This window comes from Penicillium samsonianum (genome assembly GCF_028829775.1).
Source record: "Penicillium samsonianum strain IBT 33392 chromosome Unknown utg000002l_segment0_segment0, whole genome shotgun sequence".
Classification (NCBI taxonomy): Eukaryota; Fungi; Ascomycota; class Eurotiomycetes; order Eurotiales; family Aspergillaceae; genus Penicillium; species Penicillium samsonianum.
Window position 1 is genome coordinate 668,075 of NW_026643260.1, and position 18,750 is coordinate 686,824.

The window sequence follows — 18,750 nt, forward strand, 5'->3', positions numbered from 1 at the left end:
ACAAGAAACGAAGCGAGATTGGGAGCTGCAGGTCTGTAACTTTGGGCCCGCTGTCTTGGCAATAAAGGAGGTCGCAGCTCGTCTCCGATGAACAGCTCTGACGCTGCCAAGACATTCCGGCGTTGCGCTGACCAATGGGAGAGAAGATGATTTCAGCCCCGACCCGGTTTAGCCACGTAGCGCCACATATGTCGTTTCTTGCTATGCCTGATTGGGTTAGAGAGTGTGGCAGTGCACCACTTTTTTAGCTTCGATCAGGGTGGGTTTCTTTGATTTTCATTTTTATGTCTTGGGCACTTATACATGTACAACATACGATCAAGTAGTTATGTATGTAGGTACAACATAGGTACTTACCGTAAGGTCACCGAATAATCCACAGGCTTTTACATGTACTTATGTATCAGATATCAGATTCCTCACTATGACCCCGCTCAACAAGCCTCGGCCTATCACCACCTTGCTATTTACTGATCTACATGTGGAAACCTACTTAACTAACTACTAGTATTACTACGCAACAACGATCTTTAAAAATTTGTTCATTTGGAAAATTTGAGATAATATCGACGAAGTGGATTAAAACATGCCCACACACAAGACCCGCTCGCGATCAAAGAGAGAACATAAGGAAAGAATCAACATAGCACTCACCAAGACCCGGATCCGCAGCTTTGACCACGACCACCGACGCGAGTGGCCTGGAACAATCTTAACGGGTCGAGACGCCTTATCCTTTGGGGTAGTCTCCTGAGACACGTCTCGCAGCACGAGCATATTCTGACCATGGAACAAACCGGACGCAACAACCTTCTTCAACTGCTTCTGGCGATACTGCTCGATATTGAGTCCATCACGAACAGCAAACCAAGAGTCCCGGGAGCCAACCGCAATTAATTCCCGCAGTTCATCCTGGAAAGGCGCATTAAGCTCACGAAGCTCATCAGGCTCCTCGGACAGGAGCTCAGCAAAATCATCCACAAATTGCAAGAACTGCAAGGTAACAACCATATCCAAACCGGCCTGGAACCCGCGCGTAGTCAGACCGTAGTGGTGCAAGACGCCGATCTCCAGGATCTCAATCTGATGCTGCATAGTATGGCGAATAATTGCCAGGAAACGGTTGACGGGGACGTCAATAACAAGTTGGCCCTCACCTTGGACCCAGGCCTCCCAGAGGTCCTCATAGTTCTCGATCGGGGACTCGGGCTTGAAGTAGTAACCCTGCAAGCGGTCGGATTTTAGGTCGAAGCCGAGCACCAATCTGGCGGTGCTAAATTCGTTCTGCATGTCGGGGACGGGGAGGCTGACGAAGACTACTGTTGGGTTTGTGTAGGCTGGGATGTTGTCGAGGACAGGCTCGTCGTGTAGGGCGACTTGTGCGAAGCCGGTGGTCTCTAGGAGGTAGCATTCTTTCTCACGACGGAGCTTGTCGCGGCCGCTTTCGATGTGTGAGAGGTAGATGTGGTAGTCGATCACGCCCCAGGGATGGCGCATGTAGCGGTTCAAATGAGACGCGAAGGACAATTCCTTGGGTAGTGCAGGCTGGGAGCTCGTGGGATCAGCGTTCTTAGGGTTGGGATCCTTAGGTTGGGAATCCTTGGGGGAGTTAGGGTTAGTAGGCCTAGACTCAGTAGGCTTCATCCATTTACGGGGATGAATGCGGGCCATGTCGTCGGCGATCTGGGAGAACTGGGGGCTCTGCATGGCTGTTAGAAAGTCAAGTGTCAAGTGTCAAGTGTTTTTGGTTGCTAGAGTGGTGTCTCTTCGGTCGTAGGAGTTGACGAAGGACTTGATTCGAGACTCACGATGGTTGGGAGAATCTACAATGATGGTTGTGTTTGGCGCGAGAAACTTTTCACAAAGAACAGAGACAATCTCCTTTATGGAATGATGGATGGCAAAGAGTAGGCGCAGGAGTAGGATAAAACTCTTGAGCTCGAGGCGTGCGGAGAGAATATGGGAGAAGAGCTCGGCGAAGAACTGCGTACTTTCCTCTTCGTAGATGAAGTAATAAAGGATGTCGAATAGGTAGAAAGTTACAGCTGCTTGAACCACTTGCACGATGCAATGCACAATCACATAAGTGATAGAACCAAAGCACAGGACGAAGCCAAAGCACGCGAGAAACAATATCCAGTCGATATGTGTAGAAAAGTCCTGGAGGAATAAGTCAGTAAAAGCCATAGGGAGTGCTCACAACAGACAGGAGAGCTTACAATGTAGAATGATGCTTATGTGCAGCGTGTTGAAGAATGAAGCTGTGTGGCTAAATAGTCAATTGAATTGTGCTGTTAGTTTGCTGTTGAGATGGTTGAGATGGTGGGTATGGAATGTTATCTCAGGAGCGGAGGTTCCCTTTTGTACTTGGGATGGAAAGGCCCTGGACAAGTAATGGCCTCTCGAAAGAAAACAATAGCACAAAGTCATTCTAAAGACGTTCGTCTGGAGCCATCGAAGGGAATCTCCTTCGAGATTTGACAATAGAAGATACAAAGAACACAAAGGCCATTCGCCGACAAAGTTCTTGTCTGAAGGGTTCTTTTTTGTTAGAAGAATTCTATATTATTGGACTCGGCATTCACCCATAATCCCCTTGTTGGTTCTTTATGTCCGAGTAACAAAAGTATCAAAGGGAAATAAAGGAGCCCCAGGGGTTGCCTTCTGATGAAACACGGGTATTAAGCATACAAAGACTCGATTTAATATCGTATAATAGAGATCGAGTAACAAAGAGTCTCCCATATCAGCCAGATCGATGTTTCATCGGTCAATTGTATCAGAACAAAGAACACGAGATGGCTTTGGCTCTTTTGTCGAGTAATCAAGGGTTTCATGTAGATATAGACTCGGTTCGCGGCCGTGTAGACTCGATCAAAGACAAGACAAGGCCATTATGGTAATAAAGGGTCTTTATTTCTACCCAAGACTGGATTGCATTGTACCCGGATGTTCACAATATAAGAGACCTTGTCCCTGGGTCTTGCGTCTCAGACTCGTCACCTAGAAAGCATTTATTCATAGGGAAACCCCAGAGCCTCTATCCAAGGCAGCCTCATAAACAGCGGCCAACCCCCCCCCACCCCCCCCCCAAGTTCCCATTCGATCCACAAGCCATCTCAGCAAACATGGGACAGGACAGTGTATTCATCGTACGCTCCGCGCTCTGAGTATTTAGAGGGATTTGACGATGAAGTCTGGGTCAGCGTAGGCTCTCAGTTCTTCGACGGTCCGGACAACGAGGAAGCTGACTGGGTCACTGTAATGCTTCCTGAAGAAATGGACGATACCCATAGCGACGAAGATATCATGAGGTACGTGCTTCATAACATCCGCATTAGGCGAGCCGTCGTGAGCGAAGTGGCACTGCATAACATGGGAGTGAGTTGTATTTCGATCCCGATCCCGGTTAGCACTGCTGACACTACTGCAATCATGGTGCGCGCCGAGACCGACGGGAACAAGTGGCTCGAACATATTTGTAATGGGATGGTTACTCTTGACCGGGAAGTGATTTTTGGGCGTCGTTTACCCGTGAGCTGTCTAGCCGTAGCACCCTAGAGAGAGATAGGGGGAGAGAGAGGTTGATTAGCTATATTGCCGATGCCAGGGAGATGGCGAAGTTGTGGCTGAGAATTGGGTTGCCTGGTAAAATCTGAGAATTATGTCAAGGTAGAAATATCAAATCTTTTTCAAAGCTGTCCAAGGTGTGTCGAAGTGATTGTAGTTTTTTTGGAGTAATGTATCCCATAACCAGTTCTCAAGTATTGAGGACATGAGCATATGCCCATATGTCCATCCAAGCACCTACATAGTAATACCTCAGTAGCCATAAAACCCATAATTTACACAATTCCCAGTATCAAGTACCAAGGAGCAATGTGTGCCATAGCTTTCAATGGTGATCATGTCCAGATGGAAGTATGTACTTTCGACTCAAGATCTCTAGTCTGTGTGCACTTTGTGGTATGGCATAAGAAAATGAATATCTTATTTTATAGTCTGAGAGATACTAGATATCTGTTAGAGTTAGATCTAGATTAAGCTTTACCAACACATACTAGTATGTAGGTATATAAAATCTGACCAGTCATTCCCAACTTGTAAACAACACGTGATCCTTAATTATCACCCTTTCCCCTTCTTACAATCGATTTATCTTTAGAGATCTTGTTGTTTGGGGAAGAAAAGGGCAATTTATTTCAATCAGAATGCCAGAAAATATTCCCCCTTCCTCTTATCGGCTCGAATTCAAATCATTCCACGACTGGAACGGCGGCCATCCATCACAGACCTTGATATTCCACACCAAGGACTCTTCGTGGTGGATTAAAGTCGTGGTGGATTGGTCTCTGCCGGAGTCAATACTGGTTCTGGGCTACTTCAAACGCCGGTCCATATTGCAAAGATTCATTGAAGCGATTGATTTCGAGCAATTACATCTTTTGGGGGATACTGTGACAAACATTACTTTAAGTATGACTGAGCAGAGCCAGAACTCGATCACAATCCGCGATGGGTATCAAACCTCTGTGAACTTTTACATTGCCGTTGCCCATCAAATGCGCTGCAAGACCGCGGAGGATCCAAAGAGAGTCAGATACCGACCCTAGACCGAAACCAATGTCTACCAACATTTAAGGCTAGTTGTCTGCGGATTGTTGAGGTTATCGCTCCAACTGTCTCCACTGTCTTATTCAAGCAACAAAAGTTTGCTTATAAAATGATCGATCGCCCTATTTATGAGCCCGAAGACACAGAACATATCTTGAATGAGATCGATGCCCTTATCCAACTCCGCGGAGAGCCGAACATCGCGCAGCTAGTTGGCCTAGTTGTATCGGAGAACCCGTAGAAGACCCGCCCTTCAACTGACATGCCAACAGTGATCACTGGATTCCTTCTTGAATACTATTCTGGCGGGTCGCTCGAGGAAATAATTGAAGGGTCTGAGGTCCAACATGGTTTCTTGTTGGTACAGTGGGCCCTACAAATCGGAAGAGCATTAGAATCTTTGCATAAGCGGGGCCGAAGTCATCTTGACGTTAAGCCCTCGAACATCGTTTTCGATGCCAGGAAAAATGCCATCCTCATCGACGTCAGTGGAACCGGCGGTTATGTGTGGGAATGGCTCTCACCGGAGATGCAGATGTTCAAAGAACAAAACATTGAAATACCCCTGCCCAACACTTCATTCGAGGCACGGGTTGCTTCAGACAGTTGGGCTTATGGAAGATTACTCTCCAAAATTGCCGAGAGAAGTGACACTGATGGTGCAAGTGGAAAGCTGCAAGTAGTCGCTGATGATCTGACGAAGGCGGCCCCCGAGGCTCGCATTTCGTTAGGCGACGCTCTTGCAAAGCTACAAGAAAAGGACGATGAATAGTGGCCAGAAACCGAATCTTGTCCTATATGATTGATCTATCGTCAATTGCATTTGATAAACCTTCTTCTTATTTCTCCCCAAGACATTGTGTATGCCTAGTAAGTCTTGTTGGAATATTCATATCTAAATCTTTGGCTAGAACGCTTAATAGTGTTGGTAGAACTATACATAGTACAAAGACTATCTCTCTATCAAAGACCAAAGCCATTGGAAGGACGAAGAAAGCCATTGTAGCAATGAAAGGTCTTTGTTATTTCCTATGCAATACTCCAGATACATCGCACTTTAACTGTCAGTTTATAAATCCTCGGTGCCCTCGCCTCGAGTTCTATCTCATTGGTATTACCCAGAAAAGCGTTCTTCAATCATAACAACAAATTAACACTCCGTCAAGGACACGCCCCCTCACAAGAACAGTGAGTCCCCCAGCCCCGTTCAAGTTCGCTAACCACCATGCCAAGCAAGTTGTTCCAGCCAAGCGTGTACAAGGGCACGAACGGCAAATATTTCGCCGAGCCGGCCGGCAACCGAAGCGACTACTACTGGATCACCGTATATTTCTCTGAAAACATCGATCACCGCGGCATTCCAGATTCAGAAATCATGCTGTATGTAAAGAATATGATTGGAAAGGGCCGCTTCACTGTAGACGATCAGGCAATGCATGGTTTAGGGAAAAAGTGTCTCTCGATCCCTATCAAGCGTGACCCAGATACCCCTCTGCCCAAGTCATATACGCCTGATCCTACGCATCCAGACCTTCTTCTTGCTGAAAATCTCGCGGCGTATTGGAAGGATCAGATCGCGTTCAAGAAGGTTACTCTGGATCAACGGATGATTTTTGTTGACACTCGTCGTAAGATAGTGCGTCTAGAAGATATGTTGGATGTGGGAGTTACTTTGATGGATCCCTGGCGTATTTAGATTGTTTCTTTGTCTGTCGTTTAATGTGTCGAGGTTGAGTTCTTTGTACTCGAATGTTTCAGGGTTATTTGGATGTTAGAACAATCAATGCACTACTTTTTCCCACCCACTTTGTTTAAATGTTCCATTCTTAAGAGTGCCTTCGTATGAGTAGGATATGTGTAATATGCTAGTCACTCGATAGCTGTCAGGAATAAGGAAAGAAAAAGTCGAAATGTATGACATGCAAGATAGATTATTGTCGAAGCTAGAAACCAAGAACCGAGACGATTTTCAAACGATATTACTAGTTACTAGAGGGCTAATAGTTCAACTTGAAACTATACAGAGTGTTCCAGCAATATTGGGTGGCATTGGACTGCATTGGACATGATCCTTGCTAGTCTTCCGGCCCTTCTTCCAATTGAAAGCCATTCTTATGACCAGGATAAAGTCTCATTTGATGGAAGTAAATTCAACACTTGAAGGCCAATAAAACAAAGAGACGTTTTAAACAAGACTAATATAGAATATCAGGCCAAACAAAGAGTATAGAGAGAAATAGTATACTTTCTCAAAGAACAGAGAAAGGTATTATAGTCATGAAAGGGGTTTATTCTCTCATTGTTCCAACTCAATTGCCAAAATAGAAGGTATGTCCCTCAGTATATAAACCCTCGGCATACTCGCCTCGAGTCTATCTCACTACCACCATCATCCCTGAGAAATTCACTCCAACCGCCACAATGCCCTTTTTCCAAGCGAGTATATTCCAGTCGAGCCAGCTCGAGCACGGCCGCCGATTCCATTTCAGAGACCCCCACAACAGCCAGGCAGGTTGGTGCTGGGGCACTGTGGCTCTCCCAGATACCATGGGTACTGGAACCAGTGACCTGGAGATTATATTGCATATATGCGACGCCATCGCAGCGGGCTTGGTTACTTGGGGCGATAGTGCGATGCACGGCCTAGGAAAGTACTGCGTCTCGTTCCCGATCAAGTTGGAAACCCCCGAGCAAGACTTAGAGAGGTTGATGCTTCAGGTTGAGTACGCTGCACTGTGGTGGATGAGCTTGCTCCGTGCGGAGACTGTTTCTATTGACAAGCACATGCTTTTCCGGGCCCGTCAGCCGCCCTCGTATCCCGAGGATCAGTTGTTGGATGCGCCTTTTCACTGGGATAAGCCTAAGTACACGGCTCAAAATCCGTGGTCTGCGGTTACTGTGCTGCGGTAGATCATGGGGATTGGAGTGAGGTCGGATTTGTGAAGATGGTTGGGGTATTTGATTTTTTCCCCCTAGGAGGTTTTGGTAGATTGATATATCAGATACTTTGAATGGAACAATGAGTGAGAAAACATGGTAACCCAAGTAAATGAGTAGTATGAAAGGCTAGAATTTGCCGCAGTAACGCCAGTATGATACAATTGGGAACCACATATAGGTTACCAGGTTTCTATTGATGAGACTTTAGATCCACCTTGACTGTCTCGCTTTTCTCTCGCGCTCTTTCCTCTGCTGCATGAGGGTATATCCACATCCGGCACCAGTCACATACCCACCAAGATGGGCAGCATGGTCCATCTTGGTCAGCCGAGAGAGGGGCCAAGCGCGAAATAAGAACGCGGGAGCTAGCAAGCTGAAGACCTCGGTGCCGACCAGGCAGGTAAGGAAGACCCAGCCGTAGGTCCAGATCTGCTCTTGGAGACCCTGGGGAAGAATCCACATGGTGAGTTTGTCACTAGGGACGGTCAGTATAGGTACCACATAGAATAACAGCCGGAAGGACAGTGGGAGACGAACTTGAAGTGAGACATGCACCACGCAGCGACGATACCGCTGGTTGCGGCACTGGCTCCCAGGGAGGTCATGCCCAGGCGGCCGAGGATGACGCTGCGTGTCAATGAGAAGACAGATCCCATGACACCGGAAGCGAAGTAGATGGCCAAAAAGTTTCCACGGCCGATTTCATCGTGGACTGTAGAGCAGGAAAAAGTTAGAACCCATATTTTCTGGTGCTTCTACTGGCAACAATGCATACCTCTGGTTCCCATAAGTCCCAGGACCATCATATTAGTTCCAAGATGTCTCCAGGTCTGATGACTGAACGTGCTTCCAATCATACCCAGTGAACTGGGATAGAAGGGAACGATCACGAAGTAACGGTTGAGCAGTTTCCACGCGGGAGGTACGTATTTCCACAACAAAGTGACTGCTACATTAGCTGCCACAATGGCGCCCACAGTAGCCACAGCAGGAGGCACATCTGGCATGATGCGGTCCTTTCGTGCAGGGAACTCATATTTCTGAGCGAATGTATAGCAAAGGGCGAGAACCACGATCGAGAACAGAAGAGGAGCGAGCAGACGCTGAGACTTCCAGGTCAAATCTAGTTAGCAACCAAATATTTCCACAGAGTGAACCACCCTTACATTGGTTATATTCATCGACTCAGGACTCTCGTTGGTAGCGGCAATATGATGCTTCTGGACCCAAGCGAGATACGGCCTTTCGATAGGATCCGCACGGGGACGAGCTAAAAATGTCAGCACCAATACCAATGACCCAAACTCGGATCCTAGTATACATACCCTCAGTGAGTGCTGCCTCCTGGTACTGCTGCAGGGAAGTATTCTTCCCGAACTCCCGCTTCAACCGTTCGTGTTCTTCTTTCTCGCCATCGAGCCACTCCTGCCTTTTCCGTTCCTGTTCAGCCAACAAGCGCTTCTCATTCCTCTCGCGAGCCTCTTTCAAAACGCTCTTGCCGTAAGGAGAGCCCTCCTCGCCAAGCTCAGCGTCATAAGAACCGCTCTGCGGCTTATACAAGCCTAGCTTCTCAGCGCGGCGCACGAGCTTCTCTTCCGCCGCGCGCTCCTCACGCTCAATGCGGGCGAAGATAGCAGCATCCTCGTCGACGGGGTACTGATCGCGGAGCCATTCCAAAGCAGCATCAACCTGCTGGTTGGTGACAGCACGGGCAATGTCAACTGGCAAGTCCGCATCGAGCGTGCCGGTCAGACGGTGGCCGTGCAGGACAGCCAGGATGCGGTTTCCCAACTTTGCGTTGAACTTGGCGGGGCCGAAGATGGCTTTGATCTCGGCATCGGAGAAAGGCTTTTGGCGAGGGAGGACCTCCGAGGGATCCGATTTAGGCTTAGGCTTTGGAGATGCGGCGGATGTACGTTTGAAACGGCGGGGGGTGGAGAACGGGTTGAATCGTTGTGGGGATATCGGGTTTGGAGTTGGCCGAGACGGGTGAGTGAATAGCTGGGATAGTAGGTTCGGGATTGGCAACATGGAATGGCGCGATGTGCTGTACTTGCGCCATGGGGTAATGCGGAGATCGCGACTGGCAGGCCGGAATGTTACTGGAAGCACGGAGGTGCGGAGCCCTGGGCATGGAGCCCGCCATACGGCCCAGACCGCATTGCTCATATCCTGTGACTGAAGCGAGGGCTCGGAGAGGACCACGGAATATAGGGTGGTGGTTGATTGTTCGGGGATATTTTTGGTATCAATGGACCCGCGGCTGCAGAGTTGTTCCGAGACCGCGATTGCAGCTACAAAGCAAGAAGATGGAGGAGTGAGAGGAACCATTCAAATCTCGTTCATTCTTTAAATATATGGTTACCTTGAACAATAGTATCAGAATTTCTATCCATCTTTAATTTACACCAATACTCAAACCAATCTTCAACATCTCCCCGCGAGCCCCAAAGCCATCCACATCTGATCTATAAACCCCACGTGATGATAACATGATAACGACAATCCAAACAGCTCTGGAAATCGCCCGCATTGATCCCGACTCTACCTTCCACCCCTCACAAGACAACCCTCAAAATGTCAACTGAATCCCTCCCCATAACCCCAGGAGCCTTCGCTGAGGCAATCAAAGAGCTGCCCCTCGCAGTCCTCTACAGCAAAGTCTCCGAGCTTACAAATTCCATCGCACACCTGCACCGCTCGAATGCCGAGCTCCGCGCATTCTTAACAGAAAGCAACGACTCGGAAGAAGACAAGAAGGAGCTGGAGGGATATGTGGCCGAGAACGAGGGCGTAGCGGTGTCCATGAATGAACGGATCTCGCTGCTGAAGACCGAGGTCGAGAATCGTGGACACCCTTGGATTGAGCTTGATGAGCTTAAGATCAACAAGGAACAGGATGTTATGACAGATGTGCCAGTGACGAATGGAAATGGGACTGAGAATGGGACTGGGGCTGGGCCTGGGGCTGAGGCCGGTGCAGGACAAGAGTCCAATGACCGGGAGGATGGGGATGGGGTCTATCTGTGACCAATTCCGTGGGTCATCTACGCGCAGCCGGCATGTTTAAGCTAGTTTGGACTGCTCAGATCTTCAAAAGCATTGTCACCAGTGCGTCAGTGGCTTTCAGTCACTGTTATTTGCGGGCGCTTTACTGCATTTGGTGTGGTCGAATATCGACCTATGTCAATTGGCTATGTTTCACAGCATCTATACTTCACAGTACGATGTACACGGCTGAATCATAGCGGCTAGGAGACGGTCATCTCAACGAATGACTACTCCCCAAGCCTTAGGGGCTGCTCACTTCTTCTATAGCGCTAGGCACACTCGAGTCACAAGGTCCAGACGAATGGAATGCATCTAGTGGATCATTTACAACCCCAGGTCTCTCTATGGAATTATGATCAGATGAATGTATTGCAATGAATAGATAAAAAAACATGCAATGACCAGCTGATGCTGGATGAAAATATGCAAGATCATCAAGTAGAATAATTCACAGCGCATGCTAAATGCTCAATCAAAGCCCCGGCTCTGTGTCATATCATCGCAAATTCGCCCATTTTTTTTTGTGGAAATGGTAGAAGGAGAAAGCAGAATACTAGCAAAGACATCGCGGTCCAACGCCAGGTTAGCGGACATGTCATGGTCGTCATTGTAAAAACAAAAAGGTGCAACTCCAGACCCGTGGAGCTTAAGTGGCGGCCTGCTGGGCCCAGTGGCCGCCGTTGAGCGCCTCTGGGGGAACCCGTTGCTGCTTGATGAACAGCTCAATTAAGGGCTGCATGGGCTCCATCTCCTTATCGGACACAAGCCCGTAGTACTTGGAGACCGTCACGAAGTGAACGAAGCACATGTTCAGGACATCGTGCTTGTTAATGTGCCAAAAGGGGTTGAGCCAATGAGCGTGGTACAGATGGGCATAGCAGCGGAACATCTGCTTCATGATACCCTGGCAGTCCTTGTAAAAGGTCGGCGGGAAGCCACTGGACTTGCCAATCCAGTCATCCGGGTTGGCGGGGTCGGAAGGAGTTGTTGATGCGCCATTGGCCTCTTTGATGGCAGAAGTCTCAGGAGTGCCGTTGACTTTTTCGGTAGGGAACATAACAGGGTCGTGGATCTTGCTGACGATCCATTTCTCGACGCGGTTGATGAACTTCGGGGCGGAGATTTTGGCGGCGCGGCCGTCAACAAGCCAGGTATAGGTCAGCCTTTGGAATCGTTAGCTCGGTTCATAATTTACCCCGCCATACTCCACATACCGTCCAGCGGACATTGTTGGACAAGTGTTTTCATTGCAAATAGGTAGACCGGTCACACTATTCACCTCCTGGATAACCTGGAGCATGCCGTGGAGTAGACGATATTGTTCAACAACTAAAGCAGAAACACATTAGTCTCCGCGCTCTCAAGATAAGCTTCCACATTGCTTACTCTGGTGAGCCAGCCACTCGCCCAGCTCCACATTCTTCGGGCAAGCACAGAGGGTCAAGAAGTTGCCCCTCACATTCAGCGGGGCATACTTCTCCTGGAAGAAGTATTTGGGTCCCTCGGGGTCGTTCGCTTGAGTCTCCACTGACAGACTGCTGGAAATCGAGGGCGAATTCGACATGGTGGCTTGATGCTGGGGAGTAGAGGTCTGTGCTGGGCTTTTGGGGGGATTGTTGCTCTTGTTGTTTCCTCCCCGGCCAAATCCTTGGCGACTGTATTCAAAGATAGAGTTAGCGGGTGATCGTGGTGAGGTATAGCTGTTTGAGAATGAAGTAGGAATATATAAAAGAAGTAGGGGTAGATGTGAACAACAGGAGGAGGCGCCAGGGAGGATATTAGACTTTGGATAATAGAATGCTCCTTTGTATTTGTGGCGCCGGGGGATTCTTCGTGCAGTATGAGGGGGTAAAGGTAGAAGGGAGATTGAACAGCCGATTGCAACAAGTCCACAATGGCGCAACATAACTTACACGCTCTGGAAGAAGGTCGCCATCTTGAAATTGATCTGCAATGCTTCAAATCAAGAAAATAACGGGGATGAGGGACGAGACGGTGAGATGCCCACACGTTGAGGATCCCCTTTTGGTCTGGGCCATCGACACACTAGTCCTGTTTTGGTCCGGAGTCGGAGAATTTATAGTCCCGCGCGTCAATTGAATTATGGAAGCTCCGTCGTGAATGGCCGATAAGTACAATTGTCAATACACTATCGACGACATATCGCGTCGCTTACTCCCAGTATAATACTAAGGACACCTTCAATCCCCTCTTTATCGTCACTCGCACCTCCACATATCTACGACCTTGCAACGTCCATAAATTCCATACACCATGTCCTCCGATGAGGAGGGCGTCCGACGCCCCAGCAATGGCAATGAGAGCCCTGCGCACAGCAATGCCAATGATTCTGGCGCCGACCAAATGGATGAAGGCGATGATCTCTTCGGATCGGACGGAGAGGGCGGACTCGATGACACCGAGTATGCAAACCAAATTAAAGCGACAAAAGCTAGATACTGATATATTGCTAGACCCCACCGCAATCTGGACGATGAACAGCTTGACTCAGGTGACGATGAAAACCGCTATGACCGGCGCGAAGACCGAATGGATGATGTGGCCGAGGAGCAGCAGGAAGTCAATGTTGCTGACCAGGATCTTGCTCGGGCACCGGTGCCATTGACCAACGATGGAGAGGTAGGACGACCCTCTACCTTGAAACCATTGATGTTGATCTAACTTCTGGTAACAGATCTACACAATGCGTGTGCCGGATTTCCTCTCAATCGAAGGAGAAGAATTCAACCCCGAGACTTACGTCCCACCCCCTTACCAGACAGCTGCTACCTCCCTATGCTGGCGCAAGGATCCTGCAGATGAGTCTCTTTTGCAGTCCAATGCCCGCATGATCAAATGGGAGGATGGTTCCATTACTCTTCAACTCGCCTCTGCCCCCCTTGAGCAATACCGTATCGCATCTAAACCTCTCGCACCTCTCACCAAGTCCGGCGACTATGACCACAAGCTGGACTCCCACGTTTATCTCGCAGCCGGGCTGGAAACAGCCCAAGTTTTCCGGTTGACCTCACATATCACCCAAGGTCTGACTATTCTCCCGACCACGTTGGAGACGGACGATGCCGTTCAGCGACTGCAAGATCAATTAGCTGCTGCTGCTCGTGGCAGCAAGCAAACTGCAGCTGGCACTGCGCCGCGCTATGAACTAACAGAGGATCCCGAGTTGGCTGGAAGACGTGCCGAAATGATGGAGAAGGAAGCTATCAAGGCTGAGCGTCGTCGCCAGCAGCTCGCTGATCGCGAGGCCGACCGCGGTCGCCGCCATGGCGCTACTCGCACTGGTCCTAGCGGTCTTAGTGTCGGTGGTCTTGAAGATGGCGGTTTGCTTACGACTCGTCCGCGTGCCAAGCCTCGCCGCCAAAACCGCCGCGGCGAGATCTACACCGATGACGAAGAGGACTACTCTCGTGGTGCCCGTAACAGAGAAGACGAATACGACGAGGACGATGGATTCTTGGTTGGCAGCGATGAGGAACTTGAGGAAGAAGCCGAAGACGAAGAAGAGGAGCTGGAAGATGAAGACATGGACGCTGAAGGTGAAGATGACGTGGAGGCTGCACCTGCGAAAGCTGCCCGTAGCAAGCCAGAGCCTCAAGCCAGGGCTGGTACACCTCCTGCCCGAAAGAAGAACCGCTACGTGGTGGACGACGAGGACGACGAGTGAGCTTGTATCGTTCTACTTCTCTCACATGTTCTTTTTCTTTTCGCTTTTTCGATGCAGTCTTCTTGTTACATATCCACATGGTCCGGCGTCATCTACATGGACAGGCATTCGAGGAACAATTGGGCTCATTTCACTCTGACTTGATGCTTGTACAACAAAAATTAATGAAATGGTCAATGACATATCAATCTAGCTTCGTACCAGCGAAGCAATGTAGAATTGTATAATATCTGATGCCGAATGGTATATAACAAACTCCACATAGTCTCGGACATATTCGAAGTGTAGAAATCAGACAACGGAACCCAAGGCTTAATAAACTAAGATTTTCAAGCATGATCTGCTCCCGTATGCGCTTTGTTGGTTGTAGTGACCGGCTCAACGCCCTCGGGATATTCTGAAGGATCGAAGTTGAAGTGTTTGATCACTTCTCTGGCACTTCCAACCACACGAAGACATAAAAACTCCTTTTCACCGGGATCATCCTGATCTTGTGACTGAGCCGAGTCCGACATGGACATTGGGTTCCACTGTCCAAGTGGATGTTGCCCAGGTTCATGCCAGCGGCGTTGTCGATTCTCGATTTCCATAATCATGGACAGCAGATCGGGCTGCTCAGAACAAGGAATCATAGCACCTGCCCCAACGGGACCACCAATGACAGCGCGACGAACAACTTGGTGGAGCCATGATTTCCAAACTTGTGCTGGATTAGGGCTTTGGAGCACCTCAGACACGTACTGTGGAGGCGCGGACTGCATCCCCAGTTCGACAGCGTCGGCTTGCGAGACGCGCAGCCACGAGTCCGCGACGACAGTTAATAGAGTCCCTATGAACATAATATTTTGGAGGCCCGTTGCAAAGACCTTGGGACAAACTTGGCAGCGGATCACGTCTCGTGCTGTTCGTGCAGCGATATATAGCGAGCATAGAGTGTGGGAGTTGACGGGGAAGGAGGATATTGATGTCATGTGGCTGAGGGATAGGTAGAGGTATGATAAACACGGACACCCAGACGTTGTGGAGTCGGAGGAAATGGAGGTAGCAGGAGACAGCGGGAGGGAGTGCGGCGTCAAAGGGAAAGTTGGAGGGTTGGGGAATGGCATTGGCATGGCCGTGGCTTCGGAGATAGCCGAGAAATCAGGCCAAGGGGAAGATGATGCAGGAACGGGAAGGTTTGGCTGTTTCAGACGGTCTGGCCTCCAGGTATGGTTGTGGTCTTCATAACCTGACAATAGATCTGCGGGCTGGGACTGTGGCAAATTCGTGGTCATACCAGGCCGCCAGAATAATTGCGGACAAAGATGATCGGCGTCAGGGAAGGTGACTGTGTCTGGACTCATCCCTAGTGAAGATTGTTGCGAGTCCTCTGGGCTGGGCCAAATTTCGGCCCCCGATAGCACTGGAAAGTCGGCCCCCTCATCGTCTGTCCGCGTCCTTTTCTTGGGCGGCCGGCCCATCTGTTTTTGTATGGAATAGTTGCAAGAGAGTGACTGTTTGGTACATCGCGAACAGCCTGCTGGTTCCCCGGAGCATTTGAGCTTCCGCTTTCCTGCCGAACTGGTTAGTGAGGGTTGCGTTACATCAGCCTGTGAGACTTACTACACTCGTCGCATGCTGCATGTCTTTTTGGCTCTGACAAATCATTCGTAAGAGGCAAAGGAATCCCTCCCTCATACTCAGTCAGGAGTGACATTGCTTGACAATGATTCAGAAAATCGACTCTCGATCAAAAGAGCCCTTCAATAGTTAAAAAACATTCCTTGGAACCTTGGAAGTAAAACATTGGCTAAGTCATAGATAACTAGGCCCACCCGATAAGATGGGGGCGGTCATGTGGGCGGTGAGCACGGCGAGAAATTATCCTAAAAAAAAAAACCATGGATCTACCGCAACAAGTCAACACCCGCTGAACGGCATCATGAACCCCAAGGCGGCTTCAAAGAAGCGCAAGGCTGTCACTCGCGATGTCGAGGAGGAAGCTGGTGTCTTTTCCGGTGACGAATTGAGCAAAGGCAACCTCGATGGAGCCTTGTCGGACAACTCCAAGGATCTTTCGGACAGCGAGGACGACGACAGCGACTCGGAAGTCGAGCTAGTCGACGACTTCAGTGACTCGGAAGATGGAGAAGAGGAATTGGACAGCGACGAGATCCCCTCTGATACAGAGGAAATTAAGCCAGCTGCCGGTGAACCCAACTTCCGCATTGTGAAGGACGCCAACGGAAACGATCGCTACCTCTGGGATGAAATTCACCCAGACGACAACTCTGAACTCTCCGAGGTGGATGAAAATGCCAACACCATTGGCGACATCCCCCTGAAGTTCTACGACGAATATCCCCACATTGGTTACGACATCAATGGAAAGAAGATTATGCGTCCTGCCAAGGGCGAGGCCCTGGATGCGTTGTTGGACAGCATTGAAATTCCCAAGGGCTGGACCGGTCTGACTGACCCCAAGACCGGCAAGCCTCTGGAGCTCAGCCAAGAAGAATTGGAGTTGCTCCGCAAGGTGCAGATGAACGAGGTTCCTTCCGAGGGCTACGACCCATATGAGCCTCTGGTGGAATGGTTCAGCAGCCAAAAGGAGATCATGCCACTGAGCGCCGCCCCCGAGCCCAAGCGCCGTTTCGTGCCATCCAAGCACGAGCAGAAGCGTGTGATGAAGCTTGTCAAGGCCATCCGCGAGGGCCGCATTCTTCCTTACAAGGCGCCAGAGGACAGGGAAGACAAGGAGGAGGAACTCATCAACTACGACCTGTGGGCTGATGAAGTTGAGCGACCTGATCACGTCATGCACATCCCGGCGCCCAAACTCCCACCCCCTGGTTACGAGGAGAGTTACCACCCACCTGCTGAGTACCTGCCCGATAACAAGGAACGCAAGGAATGGGAGCAGACAGATCCCGAGGATCGCGAGAAGGATTACCTGCCCAGCGACTTCGGCTCCCTGCGCAGAGTTCCTGGATACGACAACTTCGTCCAGGAGAAGTTCGAGCGTTGCTTGGATCTCTACCTTGCTCCGCGTGTGCGCCGCAGCAAGCTGAACATCGACCCTGAGAGTCTCCTACCCAAGCTTCCCAGCCCTGAGGAGCTCAAGCCTTTCCCCACTGCTTGTGCCACAGTCTTCCGCGGACACAAGGGCCGTGTGCGCTCTGTCAACGTGGATCCAACTGGAATCTGGCTGGCTACTGGTGGCGACGATGGTACCGTCCGTGTCTGGGAACTCCTCACAGGTCGCCAACTGTGGAGCGTGAAGCTCAGCGATGACGAGGCGGTCAACACTGTCCGCTGGCGTCCGGGCAAGGATGCCGTCATCCTCGCTGCCACCGCAGGAGACGATATCTTCCTCGCCGTTCCTCCGATCGTGGACCCCGAAATCGAGAAGGCCAGTCTGGATCTCCTCGACGCAGGCTGGGGTTTCGCCGCCTCTCGACCGGCCCCCAGTGCCTCAGAGGAAGGCAAGAAGAACACGCCCCCAACCTGGATCCGTCCCGAGTCCGCTCTCGTGGATGCCGGTGTGTGCGTCGTCATTCCCCTCCGCTACGTGCCCAAGACGATCTCCTGGCACCGCCGCGGCGACTACTTCGTCACAGTGTGCTCGGGCGCCTCGACACCCGCCTCCGTCGCAATTTCCATCCACACAGTCAGCAAGCACCTGACGCAATTCCCCTTCCGACGCCGCCTAAAGGGCGGTGGTCCCCCCAGACCGCCCACTTCCACCCGTCGAAACCCATCCTGTTCGTTGCCAACCAGCGCTCGATCCGCGCATACGACCTCTCGCGCCAGCTCCTCGTCAAGATCTTGCAGCCTGGTGCACGCTGGATCTCGTCCTTCGACATCCACCCGACTTCTTCGAGCGCGTCCGGCGGCGACAACATCATCATCGGCTCGTACGATCGTCGTCTGCTCTGGCACGATCTCGACCTCTCCCAGCGTCCCTACAAGACCCTCCGCTACCACCGCAAGGCTATCCGCGCCGTCAAGTTCCACCCCAGCGGCCGCTACCCGCTCTTCGCGGATGCCTCCGACGATGGATCCCTGCAGATCTTCCACGGCAGCGTCACTGGAGATATGCTCAGCAATGCTACCATCGTGCCGCTCAAAGTTCTCAAGGGCCACAAGATTACTGGCGAGCTGGGTGTCTTGGATATCGACTGGCACCCGCGCGAGGCGTGGGCTGTCAGTGCTGGTGCCGATGGAACTTGTCGCTTGTGGATGTAATCTTGAGATGCCGTTGCATGATGTCTGACATTTTTCTGGGCGTTTTTCTCTATTTATTTTTTGTGCATAATCTTCCTTTTGTATAGTTATCTTGCAAAAAAGTTGTTTCTTTAACATTTTCTACTTCGTATCATATCAGAATAGATCTTGGGATTCTTGTCTCAGGAGTAGTCGAAGGGATATAGAAATGAATTATTCAATATTCAATCAAATAGTAAATGTTCAAGGTATCT

General features: G+C 50.2%; 11 protein-coding genes across 11 annotated transcripts; 6 read left to right on the forward strand and 5 right to left on the reverse strand.

Moving 5' to 3' along the window:
- Positions 1–579: 579 nt before the first annotated feature.
- Positions 580–2,187, reverse strand: N7471_002088 (uncharacterized protein; the record flags this gene model as incomplete). The annotated part of the gene is made up of 2 exons (XM_057274808.1): positions 580–1,709; positions 1,809–2,187. 2 exons carry the CDS (start codon positions 2,185–2,187, stop codon positions 580–582), a joined length of 1,509 nt encoding a protein of 502 aa, XP_057139446.1.
- A 987-nt stretch (positions 2,188–3,174) lies between these two features.
- On the reverse strand, positions 3,175–3,477 carry N7471_002089 (uncharacterized protein; the record flags this gene model as incomplete). Its single annotated transcript, XM_057274809.1, has 1 exon — positions 3,175–3,477. One exon carries the CDS (start codon positions 3,475–3,477, stop codon positions 3,175–3,177), a length of 303 nt encoding a protein of 100 aa, XP_057139447.1.
- A 734-nt stretch (positions 3,478–4,211) lies between these two features.
- On the forward strand, positions 4,212–5,386 carry N7471_002090 (uncharacterized protein; the record flags this gene model as incomplete). The annotated part of the gene is made up of 3 exons (XM_057274810.1): positions 4,212–4,595; positions 4,643–4,829; positions 4,887–5,386. 3 exons carry the CDS (start codon positions 4,212–4,214, stop codon positions 5,384–5,386), a joined length of 1,071 nt encoding a protein of 356 aa, XP_057139448.1.
- A 453-nt stretch (positions 5,387–5,839) lies between these two features.
- On the forward strand, positions 5,840–6,310 carry N7471_002091 (uncharacterized protein; the record flags this gene model as incomplete). Its single annotated transcript, XM_057274811.1, has 1 exon — positions 5,840–6,310. One exon carries the CDS (start codon positions 5,840–5,842, stop codon positions 6,308–6,310), a length of 471 nt encoding a protein of 156 aa, XP_057139449.1.
- Positions 6,311–7,035: 725 nt separating this feature from the next.
- Positions 7,036–7,524, forward strand: N7471_002092 (uncharacterized protein; the record flags this gene model as incomplete). The annotated part of the gene is made up of 1 exon (XM_057274812.1): positions 7,036–7,524. One exon carries the CDS (start codon positions 7,036–7,038, stop codon positions 7,522–7,524), a length of 489 nt encoding a protein of 162 aa, XP_057139450.1.
- Positions 7,525–7,758: 234 nt separating this feature from the next.
- Positions 7,759–9,723, reverse strand: N7471_002093 (rhomboid protease PCP1; the record flags this gene model as incomplete). Its single annotated transcript, XM_057274813.1, has 5 exons — positions 7,759–8,029; positions 8,092–8,266; positions 8,330–8,663; positions 8,721–8,824; positions 8,880–9,723. The coding sequence occupies 5 exons, from the start codon at positions 9,721–9,723 to the stop codon at positions 7,759–7,761; spliced, it is 1,728 nt and encodes a 575-aa protein (XP_057139451.1).
- Positions 9,724–10,131: 408 nt separating this feature from the next.
- Positions 10,132–10,584, forward strand: N7471_002094 (uncharacterized protein; the record flags this gene model as incomplete). Its single annotated transcript, XM_057274814.1, has 1 exon — positions 10,132–10,584. The coding sequence occupies one exon, from the start codon at positions 10,132–10,134 to the stop codon at positions 10,582–10,584; it is 453 nt and encodes a 150-aa protein (XP_057139452.1).
- A 667-nt stretch (positions 10,585–11,251) lies between these two features.
- On the reverse strand, positions 11,252–12,541 carry N7471_002095 (Mob1/phocein family protein; the record flags this gene model as incomplete). Its single annotated transcript, XM_057274815.1, has 4 exons — positions 11,252–11,768; positions 11,820–11,934; positions 11,992–12,260; positions 12,519–12,541. The coding sequence occupies 4 exons, from the start codon at positions 12,539–12,541 to the stop codon at positions 11,252–11,254; spliced, it is 924 nt and encodes a 307-aa protein (XP_057139453.1).
- A 338-nt stretch (positions 12,542–12,879) lies between these two features.
- N7471_002096 (Paf1-complex subunit LEO1) lies at positions 12,880–14,290 on the forward strand (the record flags this gene model as incomplete). The annotated part of the gene is made up of 3 exons (XM_057274816.1): positions 12,880–13,028; positions 13,080–13,245; positions 13,301–14,290. 3 exons carry the CDS (start codon positions 12,880–12,882, stop codon positions 14,288–14,290), a joined length of 1,305 nt encoding a protein of 434 aa, XP_057139454.1.
- A 329-nt stretch (positions 14,291–14,619) lies between these two features.
- On the reverse strand, positions 14,620–15,986 carry N7471_002097 (Zn(II)2Cys6 transcription factor rglT; the record flags this gene model as incomplete). The annotated part of the gene is made up of 2 exons (XM_057274817.1): positions 14,620–15,842; positions 15,893–15,986. 2 exons carry the CDS (start codon positions 15,984–15,986, stop codon positions 14,620–14,622), a joined length of 1,317 nt encoding a protein of 438 aa, XP_057139455.1.
- Positions 15,987–16,211: 225 nt separating this feature from the next.
- Positions 16,212–18,517, forward strand: erb1 (ribosome biogenesis protein ERB1; the record flags this gene model as incomplete). Its single annotated transcript, XM_057274818.1, has 2 exons — positions 16,212–17,939; positions 18,002–18,517. 2 exons carry the CDS (start codon positions 16,212–16,214, stop codon positions 18,515–18,517), a joined length of 2,244 nt encoding a protein of 747 aa, XP_057139456.1.
- Positions 18,518–18,750: the final 233 nt, after the last annotated feature.